Source organism: Poecilia reticulata, linkage group LG21 (genome assembly GCF_000633615.1).
Source record: "Poecilia reticulata strain Guanapo linkage group LG21, Guppy_female_1.0+MT, whole genome shotgun sequence".
Lineage (NCBI taxonomy): Eukaryota > Metazoa > Chordata > Actinopteri > Cyprinodontiformes > Poeciliidae > Poecilia > Poecilia reticulata.
The window spans coordinates 16,009,478-16,028,303 of NC_024351.1; the positions used below are offsets into that span (position 1 = coordinate 16,009,478).

Sequence of the window (18,826 nt, forward strand, 5' to 3'; positions counted from 1 at the left end):
TCAATTATGAACAAGCTCATATGCTTGCATTTGATTTAACCGAGCTTCACATGCTCTAGATTTAAATAGGTAAGAATTTTTAAGTTTTCATTAACATATTTCCCATTATGTAAACCCAACCACAGCAGAGCATCAATACTGCTTCACTAGGCATGCTTCAGTTTCCAGAAAAACAAAAAAAGGAAGTTGACAAGTGCAACTAATCAAATTCATTTGGAAAAAGGTTAACTGCAAACCTGAGCACCTCTATATATAAATGTTCTGTGAACCATTTATTGTTAGCAATCTGGAAATAACTAAAGGTCATAATTTTGCACTCAAAGCTCAAGACATTCTCAAGAGGATGTTCAATTGAATGCATCAATATCTAAATTAGGTCAATGTTCTCGGGTATTTGAGTATTAAAGATTTTTTCATTATGTTGTAGAAATCAATTAGGCAGCTCATGCTATTCCCCCCCATTCTGTACGACATTTTAACCACATTTCATTCTGTTCAAATCTAGATTTGTACGAGTTGGAGAATAGTTACATAGGTTAACCGTAGAATACCGCTACTGCTTAACTTTAACTTAACTTGCAGAACTATATGCTCATCAGTATTAACTCTAGAAGCTTCACAATTTTAGTTGATGCACAATGAACCAAACTTATTCACATGTTCAACTTTTATTTAATGTGCTCAACTGCTCCAAATAACAGCATCAGATATTTACAGTTAAAGAACGAACCATGGAATGTCAATAAATAACACAAATGCATTGAAACTTGAGGTACAAAAACCTGACACTAACAACTGAAAAGTAAAGTCCTAAAATAGGAATGATCTGAACTTAAAGGTGTCAGTGGGAACAGAAACAAGTGGTGACATTCCAAGATCATTTACAACATTTAGGTTAGAACTGTACAATATGCCTTTTTTTTAACACTAGTTAAACAGGAGGGAGCTTAGTCAACTTCTTCCATTCTGGATGCATCATCGTCGCCTTCAAGAGGAGGCATATCTTCGGCGGGAGCAGAGGTAGCGTCATCCGACGTCGTGTCGTCCTCATCGATACCTGAAAGAGGAACGTCAAATGAATTACTGCAATCTATCCACTGGCTTCTCTGTTGTGTAATAATTTAGTGGCACATACCAAGACCAAGCTTGATCATTCGGTAGATGCGGTTGGCGTGTGTCTGGGGGTCTTCCAGTGTGAAACCTGAGGACAGCAGGGCGGTCTCGAACAGAAGGATGACCAGGTCCTTCACGGACTTGTCGTTTTTGTCAGCCTCTGCCTTCTGCCGCAGAGTCTCCATGATGGGATGGTCGGGATTGATCTCAAGGTGCTTCTTGGCAGCCATGTAACCCATGGTTGAATTGTCCCTCAGCGCCTGAGCTTTCATGATCCTCTCCATGTTGGCTGTCCAGCCGTAGGTGCTGGTGACGATGCAGCAGGGAGAAGAAACCAGGCGGTTGGAGACTGTGACCTGTGCCGGGATGCAACAATTATGTTAGGCGCTTTATTACAGACAAGAGCTCAACAAGACTTTCAATTTTCTTTTGGCATCTTACTGCTCACCTTTTCCACTTTTTTCTCCAAGATATCCTTCATGATCTTGCAGAGGTTCTCAAATTGAGCCTTCTTCTCCTCCTGCTTCTTCTTCTCCTCCTCATCCTCAGGCAGCTCCAGGCCCTCCTTCGTTACTGAAACCAGGTTCTTTCCCTCAAACTCCTTCAGCTGCTGGACACAGTACTCATCAATAGGCTCGATCATGTAGATGACCTCCAGGCCAGCTTTGCGAAGACGCTCCACAAAGGCAGAGTTGGCCACTTGGTCCTTGGTTTCACCTGCAAAAAGAGACACCGCAACGCTTGTAAATTCTACATTAGTCTGAATCTTATTCATAGGAGTTTTTAAAGATGGAAAAATACTCACCTGTGATGTAGTAGATGTGCTTCTGGTTGTCCTTCATGCGTGTGACATAGTCTTTGAGGGAAACCATCTCATCTCCAGAAGCTGAGGTGTAGTAGCGCAGCAGCTCAGACAGCTTCTTCCTGTTCTGGGAGTCCTCATGGATACCAAGCTGCAGTAAAACAGCCCAGCTATTAGCATCAGGCACTCAGAGACAGCTTCCACTTAAGGTTTCCAGTCAAGATATTTGTTAAGAAAAATGGCAACATTTCCTAAAAGCGCACAAACTCGTACCTTAATGTTCTTGGAGAACTGCTCGTAGAACTTCTTGTAGTTGTCCTTATCTTCAGACAGTTCTGTGAACAGTTCCAGGCACTTCTTGACTAGGTTCTTGCGGATCACCTTCAGGATCTTGCTCTGCTGCAGCATCTCTCTAGAGATGTTCAGGGGCAGATCCTCAGAGTCCACCACCCCTCTGATGAAATCTAACAAGGGAGACAGCTTCGTTCTTACACCTGCACTATTCCAGTTAGTTAATTTTAGAGCAAGCCTGCAGCAATACTTACTGAGATACTCTGGGATGAGCTCGTCACAGTTGTCCATGATGAACACCCTGCGCACGTACAGCTTGATGTTGTTCTTCTTCTTTTTGTTTTCAAACAGGTCGAAGGGGGCACGGCGAGGCACGAAGAGAAGAGCACGGAACTCTAGCTGGCCCTCAACCGAGAAGTGCTGTTCGGGGTGAAAGGTCGCAAGTTATTTTTGTGACAATTTAGACGAAACACGTTTTTTTTTTTTTTTTTAAACACAAAAACTGAGACTTACCTTGACAGCCAGGTGGTCCTCCCAGTCATTGGTGAGGCTCTTGTAGAACTCTCCGTACTCCTCATTGGTGATGTCATCTGGGTTGCGGGTCCAGAGGGGTTTTGTCTTGTTCAGCTCCTCCTGGTCGATGTACTTCTCCTTGATCTTCTTCTTCTTTTTCTTTTTGTCTGAAGATTTGTCATGGTCGTCCTCCTCATCTGATCCGACGTCTTCGATCTCAGGTTTGTCCTCATCTTTCTCTTCCTCCTTCTCCTTATTCTCCTTCTCCTCCTCCTTCTCTTTCTCCTCCTCAGCCTCGTCGTCACTCACCTCCTTGTCCCGCTCCTTCTCCACCTGACACGTGCAAAATTAATTGGAAAGGCGCTTGTTAATAAGCGTACAACAAAAAAACAAAAAAGCTGATGAAGCAGTAGCATAAACCAGTAATACATAAAATATTGCAAATGCTTACAAAGAGTGTGATGGGATAGCCAATGAACTGCGAGTGCTTCTTCACAATCTCTTTGACTCGTCTTTCCTCAAGATATTCTGTCTGGTCCTCCTTCAGGTGCAGGATCACCTTCGTTCCGCGGCCCAGCGGTTCAGCTGTACAGCAGAAAAACAAGTCAGTTCATGTTGCCTTTAAGTCACTACATAAGCATCTATCCTTTGTGTTAAAGTAACTTACAGTTGTCTGTTCTAACTGTGAATGAGCCTCCGGCAGAGGATTCCCAGGCATACTGCTCGTCGTCATTGTGCTTGGTGATGACTGTGACCTTCTCAGCGACGAGGTACGCAGAGTAGAAACCCACACCGAACTGACCAATCATGGAGATGTCTGCTCCAGCCTGCAGAGCCTCCATGAAAGCCTTGGTGCCAGACTTTGCAATAGTGCCCAGGTTGTTGATCAGGTCGGCCTTGGTCATGCCGATGCCCGTGTCGGTCAGGGTCAAAGTGTGCTCCTCTTTGTTGGGCCTGATTTCGATTTTGAGGTCTTTGCCAGACTCGAGCTTGGAGGGGTCGGTAAGACTTTCATACCGGATTTTGTCCAAGGCCTGTTGAGAGGTCGACGAGTTAGTAATATGCTGGGGGTTTTTTAAAAGTGATGTTACAGACATTTTATTTCATTTTTGACTGGAAATTTAACATAAACTTACATCTGAGGAGTTGGAGATAAGCTCTCTGAGGAAAATCTCTTTGTTGGAATAGAATGTGTTGATAATCAAGGACATCAGCTGAGCAATTTCAGCCTGGAATGCGAAGGTCTCTGCCTCTTCCTCCATTGGTTGATCATGTAGTTCAGGCATCTAGGTAAAAGCGGCAGATACAAGCTTTTAGAAAAAGTAACATTTTTGCCAAACACAATTTAAAATCCTGCTTTTTTTAAATGTAAACCGTTTTCAAAAATAAATGAAAACGCAAAGCAAAACCAAATAAAATCTAAGTTATAGCATTATTTAAATGTAAACAAGGATATATTATTGTATTCATTTATACATTTACAAATTTCAAGACTTTTGAATAACACCAATAATACCAGTGTTTCTGGTTATCATTTTACAATAATTGTTTCTTTGTTTTTATGTTCTGTCATCCGATGTTATTGTGTTGAAAATCTTTCTTTGTGCCATTTGTTCAAAATAAAGTACGTTTTGAAACAAGAAAAAAAAAAAAGATAAAGGCGATGTTTTTGGAGACAGCTGGCCTGACAGATTGTCCAGTTCAGCCATTCAACTCAATCTAAAAACCACCTGCTTATACTTCTCATTCCAATTTCTATACCTTGTAATCACACGTGAACGTGTGGACATGCTTTTAATCATTCAGTTTTCTAATAGTTTGATTTCTCTCATAATTTATTTCGTCAGTGATGTAAAAACGACTCGACAAGACCACGTGGTTTCCAGTGCCAATTCCAGGAAGTGCAACGGCGCCCCCTGCAGGATTCGTGGCAGAAATGTTCTAGAAGCTACCAAAGATGCAAGGAGTCCAGCAGCCTCCACGATCGAAAAGCCCCTCCTTCTAATCACAATGGATGACATCCCAAAGCTAAAATGTGAGTCTTAATGTTGGAAGCAGGACTGAACATTGGCAGAGTACAAAATTAAAAATATTTTAGATAAAATTAAAAAGTGCACAAAAGAGCCACCGTGTCAGGAGGCTGCAGAGTTTAGACATAACTGTTCTAATTTAGCCTTCATAAGTCTCAATTTTAGAGGTAAAAACGTGACGTTTATTTTAGCAATAATCCATTTACTCACATACATTGATATAATTTTGGAGGCTTCATTCGGTAAACTGTAAGCTTTGATATAATGTCAATAATTAAGCTCCAGTTTAATTAACATTAGAAAACGGTCACCCTTAACGGCTTTGTGGTTTATTAAGAATAGTCCTCATCTTCGTCAGATTTTTCATGAAGATTTTCTCCATTTACCTTGGTCCTCCAACGCGTGTCGAGGGCTCCGGAATTGGACGTGTCCTAGTCGCTCCAGTGCGCTGCTACTTCGTCTGGTAAAGTATCTGTCTGCACCTACTGTCTGTGCGGCTTTTGTAGTCTCTCAGAGCGTTCGAGAAAATCCTAACTGAGAGCTTCCAGAACCGTCTGGAATTCTCTGAGGTGCTTACAGTTGATTGGTCGGCTGAAATGCCAATCAATGCATATACCCGCCCGTCTTTCCATTTCTGGCAGAAGGGGGCGGTGTTGAAGCGGAGCAGAGGTTTGTTCAGGGAAGAAGGCACGTGTGAGCAAAAACGAGAACTTGCCATGCCGGGTTCACTGAAGATTCCAGAACGTTCAATTAAAAAAAAAAAGAGGGTATCGATGGAGAAAATGAAACCTTCTTTCTTACATTATAATCTGTGTGGCTGTAAAACCAATTTTGCTTGTGTAAAACGCAGGGGGGCTAATTAAATCACTTATGCAATTGCCATATAATAAAAAGCAGCCGGTTTGATTTACATATTCATTTTATTATAAATTTTAAAGCTTTACATATAAAATGTAACGGTTACAAAAAGAGGAATAAGTCGATACCTCTTGACTCTACTCTTATGTTCTCAAAAGGTCTAAATAAATATATTAGAATGAGGATTAAAAGACATTATGGTCTGTATTACTAAAAACAAACTTGTCAAGTTGACACTTTTCAGAAATAAAGTTGAGGTAAAGAAAAAGTCATTTTAAAAAGCAATAGCACTTACAAAAATAAAAACTATGTAAGAACAGTATTTTAGTCAACTTCTTCCATTCTTGATGTGTCATCTTCTCCTTCTAGGACTGGCATGTCTTCATCAGCTGGCTGAATGAGGTCTTCAACTGCAGAGTCATCATCATCAATTCCTACAATAAAATACAGTAATGAGCGGTGTCTTCATAAATATATAATTTAAGAATAGGTCCGATCATGCTTATCCAAATAGTCAACAAAAAAAAAACCTACCAAGACCAAGCTTGATCATTCTGTAGATGCGATTTGCATGAGTCTGGGGGTCTTCCAGTGTGAAACCTGAGGATAGCAGGGCGGTCTCAAACAGGAGGATGACCAGATCCTTCACAGCCTTATCATTCTTGTCTGCCTCTGCCTTCTCCCTCAGTGTCTCAATGATTGAATGCAAAGGGTTAATCTCAAGATGTTTCTTGGCTGTCATGTAACCCATGGTTGCGTTGTCCCTCAGTGCCTGAGACTTCATGATCCTCTCCATGTTGGCTGTCCAGCCGTAGGTGCTGGTGACGATGCAGCAGGGAGAGGCAACCAAGCGGTTGGAAACTACAACCTGTGTATGAGAGGTTTTGTGTTACTGCAATGCTCAATTATAGCCGGTTCTTTGTTGTTGTTGTTGTTAAGACAATAGTTTTGACATTTCAGAAAGTGATTACCTTTTCAATTTTTTTGTCAAGGATGTCCTTCATAATCTTGCAAAGATTCTCAAATTTATTTTTGAGCTCCTCGTGCTTCTTCTTCTCATCTTCATCTTCTGGAAGTTCCAGGCCTTCTTTGGTCACAGAGACAAGGTTCTTTCCATCATATTCCTTCAGCTGCTGGACACAGTACTCATCAATAGGTTCGATCATATAGATGACCTCTAGGCCAGCTTTGCGAAGACGCTCCACAAAGGCAGAGTTGGCCACTTGATCTTTGGTTTCACCTGTAGAGGTTGTTGCAGATTCATTTAATCAATATGCTTTTTAAGAAATTGATTAGATAAATTAACACTTTGATGAAGAACTAACCAGTGATGTAGTAGATGTGCTTCTGGTTGTCCTTCATACGAGAGACATAGTCTTTGAGGGAAACCATCTCATCTCCAGAGGCTGAGGTGTAGTAGCGCAGCAAATCAGACAGCTTCTTTCTATTTTGGGAGTCCTCGTGGATACCAAGCTGAAATATGGAATGATCCGTTACTGCCAGTTACACTTCACATTTTAATACAACTTGGACATGAATTTAACTCAGAAGAATGAACCTACCTTAATGTTCTTGGAAAACTGTTCGTAGAACTTCTTGTAGTTGTCCTTATCTTCAGACAGTTCTGTGAACAGTTCCAAGCACTTCTTAACTAGGTTCTTGCGGATCACCTTCAGGATCTTGCTCTGCTGCAGCATCTCTCTAGAGATGTTCAGGGGCAGATCCTCAGAGTCCACAACACCCTTGATGAAATCTAAAGGTAGGAGGTAAACAGTGTTCTATTAGTAATCCACATCCAGACAAAATGTAGGTATGTAAGGACAGAGATGAGAATAATTGATGTGTTGACAGAAAATGGTAACTTACTGAGATACTCTGGTATCAGCTCCTCACAGTTGTCCATAATGAAGACCCTCCGGACATAAAGCTTTATGTTGTTTCTCTTTCTCTTGTTTTCAAAAAGGTCAAAGGCAGCTCTCCTTGGTACAAAGAGCAAAGCACGGAACTCCAACTGACCTTCCACTGAGAAATGCTGAAGTTTTAAAATACAATATACATTTTGATTAGCTCCGTACACTAATAATCATGAATATTGAATAATCATTTTGGACTCTCATTGTTAGCTTACCTTAACAGCCAGGTGGTCCTCCCAGTCGTTGGTGAGACTCTTGTAAAACTCTCCGTACTCTTCATTGGTGATGTCATCTGGGTTGCGGGTCCAGATAGGCTTGGTCTTGTTCAGCTCTTGAGCATCAATGTACTTTTCCTTGACCTTCTTCTTCCTCTTGTTCTGGCCATCCTTGGAGTCTTCATCTTCATCGGAGCCCACATCCTCAATCTTTGGTTTGTCCTTGTTCTCTGCTGCATCTTTCTCAACTTCCTCTTCCTTCTCTCCCTCGTCAAGATCCACTTCCTTCTCTCTTGTCTTCTCCACCTTCAACAGATCGGAAGTTTGATTACTATTTTCTTTGCATTTATTTTCACATTTTCAGTGCTCATTAATGGCTAACAATAGATTCTAATGTGAGATAACTTACAAAAAGTGTAATAGGATAGCCGATGAACTGTGAGTGTTTCTTGACTACTTCTTTGATGCGTTTTTCCTCACAGTATTCTGTCTGATCTTCTTTGAGGTGAAGAATAACTTTTGTTCCTCTTCCCAGTGGCTCTCCTGAAAATAAAATCAAGTTGACTTTAAGCCACAGGAAAGGAGTAAAGCTATATTTGCTTATGCCAATTAAAGCTAAAGTAATGTCAGTAGAATACTAAATCATACCATTGTCAGGCCGGACTGTAAATGAACCACCAGCTGCAGACTCCCACACGTACTGCTCATCATCATTGTGCTTTGTGATCACTGTGACTTTCTCAGCTACCAAGTATGCAGAGTAGAAACCCACACCAAATTGACCAATCATGGAGATGTCGGCTCCTGCCTGCAGAGCCTCCATGAAAGCTTTGGTGCCGGACTTGGCAATGGTGCCCAGGTTGTTAATTAGGTCGGCTTTGGTCATGCCAATGCCCGTGTCAATCAGGGTCAAGGTGCGAGCATGCAGGTCAGGCTGGATTTCAATCTTCAGGTCTTTGCAAGACTCAAGTCTGCTGGGGTCCGTCAAGCTTTCATATCTAATTTTATCCAAGGCCTGTCCAGAGGAGAAACTGCTGTTAAATCATTGTTGAGTTCACAAATATAATAGATTATGTACGATTTTAGTTCTCTTACATCTGAGGAGTTGGAAATGAGCTCACGAAGGAAGATTTCTTTGTTTGAGTAGAAGGTGTTAATGATGAGGGACATAAGCTGAGCGATCTCAGCCTGGAAGGCAAAGGTCTCCACTTCCTCCTCCATAATGTGTCCAGCTTTCTCAGGCATCTAAAGTAGGGCAGATATGTTACTTTTTTTAAAAATTGATTTTATATTGTATGTTTCAATAGTATAGTTTTTTTTTATGCTTCCGGTTTTACTAGTCTGTGCTATCTAGATGTGTTTTACTACTGCTACAAAATTCTTTGACATGGCCACATGGCTTACATGTGGTGGCTAATGGTTGATGAGCATATGCTCAAGCTGTCAGTCAAAGATTTGGCAAGAGGGTGGAGTTCTAGTGCTTTCCCATCCCCCAACAGATTTACTTTATAGCCTAACTTAATTGTTTCATAGAAATTAAATTCCGACTGCAAATCATGCTGCTATACAATAATGTGAACATACTGCATTTACTGTTTGGGCCAGGCAGACAGCTTCTTGTGAATAATTGTTCCACTGACTAACAGCTGCTCTCTGGGTCAGGGTCACCCTACATGCCATGTGCTTCATTCACATTATAGTTCTATAAAGATTCTTGTGGCAAAATGGCTCTGTTTCTGCCATTTAAAAGGGAAGTGACACTAAAATGCAAACACTATCAATTCACTTTAAGTTCTTAGTACTTTCCTTTGTACATTTAAAACCATTCTCATTTTGTAAAATTTGTTCAAACCTTACCTCGATTAAAATTGTTGGTTCTTTTCTTCAAGCGAATCGTCAAACAAACTGCTTTTCTTGTCGTTTCTTCTCAAAGAATATCAAATCTGCACTTCGCTGCTGCTCCTGTGAGGAGTCAAGTCTGTCTTGATGTGTGTTCGCGTGAGTGTCCTTTGACTCTATGCAGACCACCAGGCCATGCTCGAGTCTTTTTATACTTTAGGGGTGGTTTCTCGAAGCTACCCTTTGGAAGCTTCTAGAAAACATGTTCACAACTGTTGGCGAGAGGGGTTGAGGAAAGGCCGGGAAGGAAGGGGGAGTCAGGAAGAGAGAGCCCTAATGTTACTGTGCCCTTATAGGGGAGCAGAGTCACAAGGAGTGCCTGTCACTCACAGTGAGTGCTTCCCCGATAGCTTGTCGGGCTGGTAGGCCCCACAACCTGGTGAACGCGTCATAGGTGTGCATTGCTCTTACTGCCACTTGCTCTAGGATATGTCCATGAATTTGCCTACAAAGTGAAGCAAGTTTATTTCAGTTTTTGGTGTGTAAAACTTGGTGGAATTTACACACCTGCATGTTTTTAAGAGCTAGACAGACCCTACTATTTAGTGTGGAACTCAGACAGGTTGACGCAGTTCCATACAATTTTATATATAGACAGACAGATAGACAGACTTTGTCAGATAAGCCACAGAAAACTGCTTATTGTGTCTCAAAGAATTTTATAGAGAATTTATTCACTTTTGTAAGTGAAGCAGAAATTTTGAAAAGACTCAACCTGATAAAGTTTTAAGTTTGCAAATGATTTTATGTATGCTGAACACAGTATTTTTATAATGGGTCATGAGTGGCATAGGGTAGCTGAATATGCCACTTAGAAAATCGTGGAATATCCGGGAATTAAAATTGTGCAACACAGAACAGTAGTCCACTTCAATAGGTAACGTTTTGACGTGGCCAGTAGATGGCAGTATATTATACGTTGCACCCGCTCTGTTATGTAATAGAAATGCTTCCAGCTGACTGGAGACACTACGAGAAGCTGACTTTGTACCTGAACACGACGCGCTGTCGCAATCATTGCAAATATTTTCCATGCTGAAATAACTTTATAGATTTTATAATATTGGGAGATGATAAAATCAAATTTTGTGACAAGAAAAACAGATATATGTAGATGTTTGTGAAATATTGAAGATAGTTTATTTTTAACTGCATGAGTCATTGTAATCCGCATGTGCAGTCTCCCGTCAGTTCTGGCTGACTCTGGTATATTCACAGAAATGTTGTTACCGTACTATCCACTCTGTCCCTGCAATAAATAAATTGAATCAACTGTCATATTTTGTCAAACTTCAATGTACTTTATTGGAATTTTGAACATAGATCTACACAAAATAACCCAACAATGTGAAATAGAATGAAAAGATTAGTTTTTAGTTTAAAAAAGTAACTATGCAATACAAAAAAACTTAAATGCAACATCTAACAGATTTTATTCCATCATCGGCATTTGTTCCGCTGTGCCTCTGCTGAAGAAAAGCATTGGCATAGCATTATGCTGTTTGTTTTTAATGTGTCGATCTATTCAAGAGGTTATGAAGTTTGAGTTTTCCTCTATAGCTTTTTGTTGTTGTTGTTGCATGAAGACCACAACATTTGATGTTGGTCTCATCTGACTACATGCATGTTATTTCACGTTTCTCTGGTGGCATAAAGTTTAAAACAAAACAGATTTCATAGGCCTTTCATTTTGCCATAACAGATTCTTCCTTTTAATCTATAGGTCTATGGAACTCCTACAGGGTTCTGCTGCCTGTCATTTAGCCAGATAGTCCGGTTTGCAATGTTCCTTCAGAAAACTGCTGCAAGATTCAAGGCTTGGAATATTGTTCCATATCAAACTCTGCTTTGCATCTTTTCTTCCCTGAAATATCTGCTGGGTCCCAAGATGCTATTTGTTTGCTAAGGCTGTCTACAATCCCTCAAAGCCTTCCCACAGTAGTTTTATTTATTTAATACAAAATTATATTCATGACATTTGTTACAAGAAAGGTGGTTTCTGAACTTTATTCTACTAAATTTTATTTAGGAGTGAAAGAAAATATGAGCTGAATATAAATGATCTGACATTAGTCCGATTATTTATTTTTTTTAAATTTTGTTTAAAATAATTAAAACACAATTTTCTTCCATTTCACATTTAGTCTTGGTTTGTCACATAAAATTGCTAAGTACAAGAAGTAAGAAATTTTAGATTTAAGTCGCTTAAATTTTACTTCTTATTACATAAAGGATTGGAATTATACACGAGGTAGAAGGAAATTGTGACATATTCCATGTATAAAATGATTAATTCATATATAGTAACATAGAAGAGCGATTAATTGTTCTCTACCACAGATGGTGAGAGGGGTTTGACTTTATGAATAGCTTGCCCGTTATCCTATTTGAAAATTGTTTATCTCCATGCTGGCTAACATTTCCAGTCAGTCCCGTCTCCCTGCACGCATGACTGACGGCCTCTACGTGTGTGTGTAACATCCGGGGCTGGGACAAGGATGAACGCCAATTTCCAAGATGGCGGCGGAGGGAGGAGGGAAGGAGACGAACGAAATTAAAACCCAGTTCACCACACGGGAAGGCGTCTACAAGCTCCTCACTCACTCTGAATACAGCCGCCCGAACCGGGTGCCTTTCAACTCGCAGGGCTCCAACCCCGTCAAGGTCTCTTTCGTCAACGTGAACGACCAGTCCGGCAACGGCGACAGGATATGTTTCAATGTGGGCCGGGAACTGTACTTTTACATCTACAAAGGCGTGAGAAAGGTAAACAATACCGACAGACCCGCCGCTGTCCCCGTGGAGCCCAGCGACCGGGCGCCTTTAACAGGTGTAAGCTCTGTGGGCTGCTGTCAGTGAGGTGCGCAGGTTGTCCAAACAACAAGGCCATGTAGCTGACCCAGCTAAGTTAGAGACTAATTAGCATTCTAAGCTCACATCGTCACAGTTGTTTATGCCTCGATAAGAATCCACTGGATGTTTAATGGGTCTGTGACACGAGATTCCAATTCAGCTGGAGGAGACTGGAAAAGGCTCGTCGTGTCATATGATGTATGCTTATCGTGGATATTTACATGGTGACATGGTAAACAGAATAAGAAAAAAAAAAAAGGGGGGGGGGGTCAAGTGGTGTTCACAAGGAGGGACAAACTTTGTGGTCCTGGGAGAGAATCGGCTAATAAGTGATCCCGATTTAAGCCATTGGACTGGAAGTGGAGAAAGATTTTTTTTTTTTTTACTCTCGCTGTAATGATGTTCACATTTAACTCTCAGACTTTGAATGTAATGCATAGTGATCCACTGGTTGCATACACTCGTTCTTGGCCTTGTTGAACAGGAGTGGTATCTGTGACTATCAAACTGATGAAGTGTTTTGTTTGTGATGCAGCACCCTGTGCAGGCAATGGGAGCATTGGTACAATCTCTGCTTTTACAACGTGCTAATATGTGCACATGAAAAGTGATCGTCTGTGTTTGTAACCTTTTCTGCTGTATGAATTTAGAAGGGAGTTGACATGAACTCTAGACTGACATCTAATGTGCCACATTTAGACATGGGGGCTAATCCACCCGCACGTTTAAACCTTAAAATATGGTATGAAATTGATTAGCTCTAAGACGATTAATCGGATTAATCATGATTAATGGATTAGTGAGATAAACACTATCTAATTTAGTAATCAATTATTCGCTAACTGGAGTATACAGGCTCTAAAAAATGGACAATTGCTGAAAGAACAACACAGTCAGAGCAGTAATTGTGCCAAAACTATACAAAAATTATATGCCTTTTTCATTTAAGATAAATATTTTTTTTTAAAAACTTTGTCTGCAAATATGTTTTACCTGGAACTGCTCAAGTGGCATAGTTTTAAATTCAGAAAGTTCAAAACAAATAATAACCCCCCTTCATATTAAACACCCTCATTGCAGCCCTATAATAGATAAAGGTGATTGGTTGATTGATGTTAATTTTTTCATATACTCGTTATTGCTAATACTTTAAAATATCTGTTTTATGCTTGGGAAATCAAATAGTTTGTGAGTTGTATATTGAGCTCAGAATCATTTCAGGCGTTTATGTTTAGTTATAGTTGAACACAGATCCGTTCACACACGTGAACTTGGCAAGCCGCTATTAAAAAGCCCTCCTTGTAGGATCTTGCGGTCAATGTCATCATAGTCGCATGAATTTATCACAACTTCATTTATTATGGATATAGGAGGTCTGGTGTTAGGTTTGAACAACTTCAATATGGCTGCTCAAGAGAGGGCTGACATGATTGGTCAGTTGACTAACCTGTGAGATTACTTCTTGAAAGCTCAATAGTAGTAGTGTCTAAAACCTTTCTTGAATGAATGTCAGCAAAAAGGGTGGATCCGAAGTGAATTTGCTTCTAGACAGCCGACTTAAAAAAAACAAAACAAAGTCACACTAGCTGTATGTTGCACAATGTCTGGATCAAGACCTTTTAAAATTACAAGTGGGGACACATCCACTGTTGTGTGGAAGCAGTGCAAGTAAATTTCTACACAGAGCAAGTAATGTGTGAGTATGTTTGTTTTCGTCTTAGGCTGCTGATCTCAGCAAACCCGTAGACAAGAGGATATACAAAGGCACGCAGCCGACATGCCACGACTTCAACCCCCTTACAGCGACAGCAGAGAGCGTCTCCCTATTGGTGGGCTTCTCAGCCGGTCAGGTGCAGCTCATCGACCCAATCAAGAAGGAAACCAGCAAACTCTTCAATGAGGAGGTAGGCTTACATCAACGTCGTTTGTAAATTAACACCACAATTTCCACCTGTTTATGTGCCCAAGTCAACCAGAAAGAAGCTAACCTTTCGATTTCTTCCTCTACTTGTAGAGACTCATCGACAAGTCGAGAGTAACGTGCGTACGATGGGTTCCTGGTTCAGAGAGCCTGTTCCTGGTGGCTCACTCCAGCGGCAGCATGTACCTGTACAACGTGGAAAACACCTGTGGCACCACCGCCCCTCACTACCAGCTCCTCAAGCAGGGGGACAACTATGCCGTACACACTTGCAAGAGCAAGTCGGCCCGTAACCCCCTGCTCCGCTGGACGGTCGGCGAAGGGGCGCTGAATGAGTTTGCCTTTTCTCCGGACGGCAAGTTTCTGGCTTGCGCGAGCCAGGACGGCTTCCTCCGGGTGTTTGGCTTCGACGCCGCAGAGCTCCACGGAACAATGAAGAGCTACTTCGGTGGCTTGCTGTGTGTGTGCTGGAGCCCCGACGGGCGGTATATCGTGGCGGGAGGGGAGGACGACCTGGTGACCGTGTGGTCGTTCTCGGACTGCAGAGTGATCGCGCGGGGCCAGGGTCACAAGTCGTGGGTCAGTGTGGTGGCGTTTGACCACTGCACCACTAGCGTCGAGGACGGTGAGCTGCCTGCCGAGTTCAGCGGGAGTGATGAGGACTTTCACGAGCAGATTCACATCGGGGCAGGCAGAGAGAGGGCCAACAGCTCCCACTCTAGGCTTTCTAAGAGAAACTCTACGGAAAGCAGGCCGGTCAGCGTGACGTACAGATTTGGCTCAGTGGGGCAGGATACTCAGCTGTGTCTGTGGGATCTTACAGAGGACATCCTTTTCCCCCACCTCCCCTTGTCTCGCACAAGAACTCACACTAACGTGATGAGTGCCACAAGCCCTGCAGCCACTGGACAGACAGTTACCACTGTATCCATCACCTCCGCCACCAACTCCAGCGGCACCAATACTAAAGACAATGTGAGCAATAGTAGCGCCACTGGCAACCCGGCCAACTCCCTCCCCGACTCGCTGCCCCGCTCCAACAGCCTGCCCCAGGCCACCAACCCAGCCGGAGGCAGCACCCCCAACAGCCACACGGGGAGCAGCTGCAGCAGCAACAGCAGTAAGGGCAACAGCATCATCGACAGCTCCTTCATCGCCAACAAGTTCGCAACGCTGTCTCTGCACGACTCGCGGAAGGAGCGCCACGAGAAGGACCACAAGCGAAACCACAGCATGGGCCACATCAGCAGCAAGAGTAGCGACAAGCTCAACCAGCTCGGCTCCTCGCGGACGGCGAAAGCCGAGGCAGCCAAGACTCTGGGCACGACGCTGTGCCCCCGCATGGAGGAGGTTCCCCTGTTGGAGCCGCTGGTGTGCAAGAAGATCGCCCACGAGAGACTCACTGTGTTAATCTTTCTGGAGGACTGTCTGGTTACAGCTTGTCAGGAGGGTTTCATTTGCACATGGGCAAGGCCTGGTAAAGTGGTAAGTTTAAATCAGTCTTATCAACACTAGACTGATGGTTTAAATAGTTTGCAGCCCATTCAATTAGATAGATTTTCAACTGAACCATAAGAATATTAATGGAGGGACTACATTTCTGATCTTTTTGTCAAGTCTTATACTGACTCTTCTCTTCTTTTTTTTAACTATAATTCACAGAAATTAAAAAGTCTTTTTAGCCCTCCTCCAAGTCATTAATTGCTAATTTTGGAGGCTTTGTAATGAAACTGCCATCAGTTTACCCTTTAGAGCTCGATTAGGGACTCAGGTTGACTTTAGTCCCTCTTTTCACAAAGCAAATTATGAAGACAATAAAAATGCATCTTATCCCAGCATTGAAATTTATTATTAGTTTTCAGTTAAAACCGCAATTAAAACTTGTCATGCCTCATTCGTCTCCATGGATATTCCCTTTAAGGTGGGGGTGCCCAAGTCCCATTGTCAAAGCTAATAGCCTGCAACCTTTAGGCACTTCCCATGTCTAACCGATGTTAATTGAACATAACTGTAAGCTATGAGGAAATCTCATAGTTTTACCCAGTGGTGTTCAGCTTCAACCCTTGAGGTTTCTGCAAGTGTTAGATTAATATCTGGTCAAAAACGACCATAGCAATTGGTTGACTTGCCTGTTTGGTATTTCCTTAACCTCTGCAAAGCCCTAGTCATTTTAAGTTGGGTTTTCAGAACTAAGAAAACATTCTATCTATCTAAACTGCCTGTTGTTTTACATCTGAGTAACCCTGTCTTATCTTCTTGCAGGGATTGTTGTCTCAAAACAACCCAGCCAACTCTCCCAGTGGGACAGTAGTATAGGCACTGCTGGCTGATCCATGCAACAGAGATGGGGGATGTCCAAGCCCAGTGTGTGGCCCTTCACACACTGTCACACGGCAATTAACCTTCTGTTTCTGTGTCATATTCATCACTACTGCTACCCCAGAGTTGCCACCCCCTCCCCCGCCCCATGTTAAGGAATCTGATGTTGGTTGGGGTTCAAAGGGTTTTTGTTGGTAGTTAAAAAGTGTGTGACTGGATCATTGTTACATCTTTGGTTATATCAAATTGTCTAGTCTGAAACTAACAAACTCTAATACCCAATCTCTTGTGCCTATAGATGTTCAAAGACTAGACACAGTGACGTGATGATGCCTCAACCCAACCTTTACGCATGGGTTTAGTTCGGTGACTTGTTTGTTTTGATGTGCCCCAAAATAAAAGGGAATAAGATCACTTTGAGGAGGCTGCGGCATATCCCTGAAACTATTTCTCGTTCTTCCCTTAGAAATATTCAAATCCAAGGTATCACACCGAGTGAGTTTTGCACACATTTCCCTTCCTTTCGTACTCGTTCAATAACTCCTCCCCTCCCCCACCCCTCCGTTTTGATTTTGTGACGGCAGAACGCAAGTGTAACTTTTCACATCTCTTTTTGAAGCACTTGTAGGAAGACAAAAAAAACAAACAAAAAAAAAACAAAACGGCTTACCGTTGTTCTCTGTCTCAAAGTTAGATGCTGCAATCAGTTTTTTATATGGAAAACAAATTCTTTGCACTTAATAGTTTATTAGAGGAGAATGGCTTTACATTTTTTTGGAGTGTGTCAGGATTCTGGCAAGGTTAAGGTAAAACTTAAAAAAAAAAAAAAAAAGCAAACTTTGTACCTATCGAACATTTATTTTATTATTGTTTCAGATTAAACTGTCTTCTGTACTATATGTAAATATTGTACTTCAATGATTTATGGGTGAAATTAACATTAATACTCTAGTTGAAAGATTTCTCATTTCATAAAAAATAGTGATATTTCTTATACAGAAAGTCTAACTAAAAGGGGTCTTGAATATGCAGGTGAGTTTTTCTTTTCCTGTTGTACATAAAGAGAATTCAGGTGTATTTTTTATTAAGGAAGCGTTTGGTATTAGGAAATGTTTTTGAAATCCTCTCGTCTAACAGGTCGTGCTGTACGCTTGCTAGCCTGTCGCCGCAGGTTTTCGTTTTACAACACAGACAGGTAGGAACAGATGCGGCCATCACTGAGCTCAGGTAAACCATAGGAAGACTATTGCTGATACAATCCCCCCTCACCCAGAGGCCTTTGTCCCACCCTGGCAGCATGCTTGTGAATTAAATTCAACAAGACTGACAAACGAGTTCTGCACACCGGGCTGAGACTCCTAGTACACCGAGTTATTTTCGCTTTTGCCATTTCTCCTGAACCGACGCCGAACTCGTGAATAAACTTCTGACACTGTGATGAATTTCTGCTGACAAAATGTCCGCACTTCAAGGTGGTGAAGCTGAGGGCGAGGGGGGATTTATCACGCACCGCACATAGGACTGAGGATTTTAACAGTGGGAGCCTTTTCCTTTATGTGATGCCTATTAAAACAACTTTGACAGAATACAACGTGTGTGTGTGTGTGTGTGTGTCTTATTTGTTTGAAACAATGGCATTCCTGCAGGTTCAGGACGAAACCCCAGACATCCCTCCCTCCAGGTCATTCGCAAGGTGTTTCGAGCCCAGACGGGATGTATAGACCACCTGTGAATGTTAAAATTAAAAGCTTGTAAGTCTGTTGAAGAAGGGACAAATTATTCTTATGAAATTTCGCATGCATTATTAAAAATCAGAATAGTTGGATCTGTGATGCTTACAGAAATGTGGTCAGAAAACTTATTTGCCCTCGAACTCTCCATTTATTGGTAGCAACTGATGCAATAAATCTCAAAAATATGACGGCAGACCAAGCAGCAAATGAGCTGGTATCTGGCGCCATCGTGTGTACATTTCAAGCAACTGCAGCATAATGATACGATGTGAATTTCTATTATCCCATGAACAGTTTGCGAGTCTTTTCCATTATATTCCAACAGCGAAATGGTAAAATGATCACTGTTTGTTACTTTGCAATATA

At 41.8% G+C, this 18,826-nt stretch overlaps 3 protein-coding genes and 1 long non-coding RNA gene across 4 annotated transcripts; 2 read left to right on the forward strand and 2 right to left on the reverse strand.

Annotated features, from left to right (window-relative positions):
• Positions 1–652: 652 nt before the first annotated feature.
• Positions 653–5,300, reverse strand: hsp90aa1.2 (heat shock protein 90, alpha (cytosolic), class A member 1, tandem duplicate 2). Its single transcript, XM_008398393.2, has 11 exons — positions 5,136–5,300; positions 3,856–4,005; positions 3,387–3,753; positions 3,171–3,304; positions 2,720–3,052; positions 2,461–2,626; positions 2,189–2,379; positions 1,919–2,066; positions 1,562–1,830; positions 1,136–1,469; positions 653–1,057 (listed from the first exon to the last, which is right to left on the reverse strand). Exons 2-11 carry the CDS (start codon positions 4,003–4,005, stop codon positions 948–950), a joined length of 2,202 nt encoding a protein of 733 aa, XP_008396615.1. The 5' UTR covers positions 5,136–5,300; the 3' UTR covers positions 653–947.
• Positions 4,206–5,889, forward strand: LOC108165779 (uncharacterized). The gene is made up of 2 exons (XR_001776112.1): positions 4,206–4,754; positions 5,108–5,889. It is a non-coding gene; the product is annotated as an uncharacterized LOC108165779 (long non-coding RNA).
• Positions 5,651–10,872, reverse strand: hsp90aa1.1 (heat shock protein 90, alpha (cytosolic), class A member 1, tandem duplicate 1). The gene is made up of 11 exons (XM_008398394.2): positions 9,593–10,872; positions 8,831–8,980; positions 8,384–8,750; positions 8,145–8,278; positions 7,736–8,041; positions 7,474–7,639; positions 7,170–7,360; positions 6,933–7,080; positions 6,579–6,847; positions 6,142–6,475; positions 5,651–6,041 (listed from the first exon to the last, which is right to left on the reverse strand). The coding sequence occupies exons 2-11, from the start codon at positions 8,978–8,980 to the stop codon at positions 5,932–5,934; spliced, it is 2,175 nt and encodes a 724-aa protein (XP_008396616.1). The 5' UTR covers positions 9,593–10,872; the 3' UTR covers positions 5,651–5,931.
• Positions 10,873–12,073: 1,201 nt separating this feature from the next.
• wdr20b (WD repeat domain 20b) lies at positions 12,074–18,318 on the forward strand. The gene is made up of 4 exons (XM_008398392.2): positions 12,074–12,400; positions 14,209–14,391; positions 14,502–15,893; positions 16,671–18,318. The coding sequence occupies exons 1-4, from the start codon at positions 12,152–12,154 to the stop codon at positions 16,722–16,724; spliced, it is 1,878 nt and encodes a 625-aa protein (XP_008396614.1). The 5' UTR covers positions 12,074–12,151; the 3' UTR covers positions 16,725–18,318.
• The last annotated feature ends 508 nt before the right edge of the window (positions 18,319–18,826 follow it).

What these genes read in the sequence shown, in the direction of transcription:
- hsp90aa1.2 (XM_008398393.2), bottom strand. Translation starts at nt 4,005, where the DNA reads ATGCCTGAACTACATGATCAACCAATGGAGGAAGAGGCAGAGACCTTC. An exon ending in TTATCTCCAACTCCTCAGAT is followed by an intron (nt 3,754 to 3,855) that starts GTAAGTTTATGT and finishes ACCTCTCAACAG; the next exon opens with GCCTTGGACAAAATCCGGTA. An exon ending in AATGATCAAGCTTGGTCTTG is followed by an intron (nt 1,058 to 1,135) that starts GTATGTGCCACT and finishes TTCCTCTTTCAG; the next exon opens with GTATCGATGAGGACGACACG.
- hsp90aa1.1 (XM_008398394.2), bottom strand. Translation starts at nt 8,980, where the DNA reads ATGCCTGAGAAAGCTGGACACATTATGGAGGAGGAAGTGGAGACCTTT. An exon ending in TACAGTCCGGCCTGACAATG is followed by an intron (nt 8,279 to 8,383) that starts GTATGATTTAGT and finishes TTTTATTTTCAG; the next exon opens with GAGAGCCACTGGGAAGAGGA. An exon ending in GCTGATACCAGAGTATCTCA is followed by an intron (nt 7,361 to 7,473) that starts GTAAGTTACCAT and finishes TCCTACCTTTAG; the next exon opens with ATTTCATCAAGGGTGTTGTG.
- wdr20b (XM_008398392.2), top strand. Translation starts at nt 12,152, where the DNA reads ATGGCGGCGGAGGGAGGAGGGAAGGAGACGAACGAAATTAAAACCCAG. An exon ending in TCTACAAAGGCGTGAGAAAG is followed by an intron (nt 12,401 to 14,208) that starts GTAAACAATACC and finishes TTTTCGTCTTAG; the next exon opens with GCTGCTGATCTCAGCAAACC. An exon ending in GGGCAAGGCCTGGTAAAGTG is followed by an intron (nt 15,894 to 16,670) that starts GTAAGTTTAAAT and finishes ATCTTCTTGCAG; the next exon opens with GGATTGTTGTCTCAAAACAA.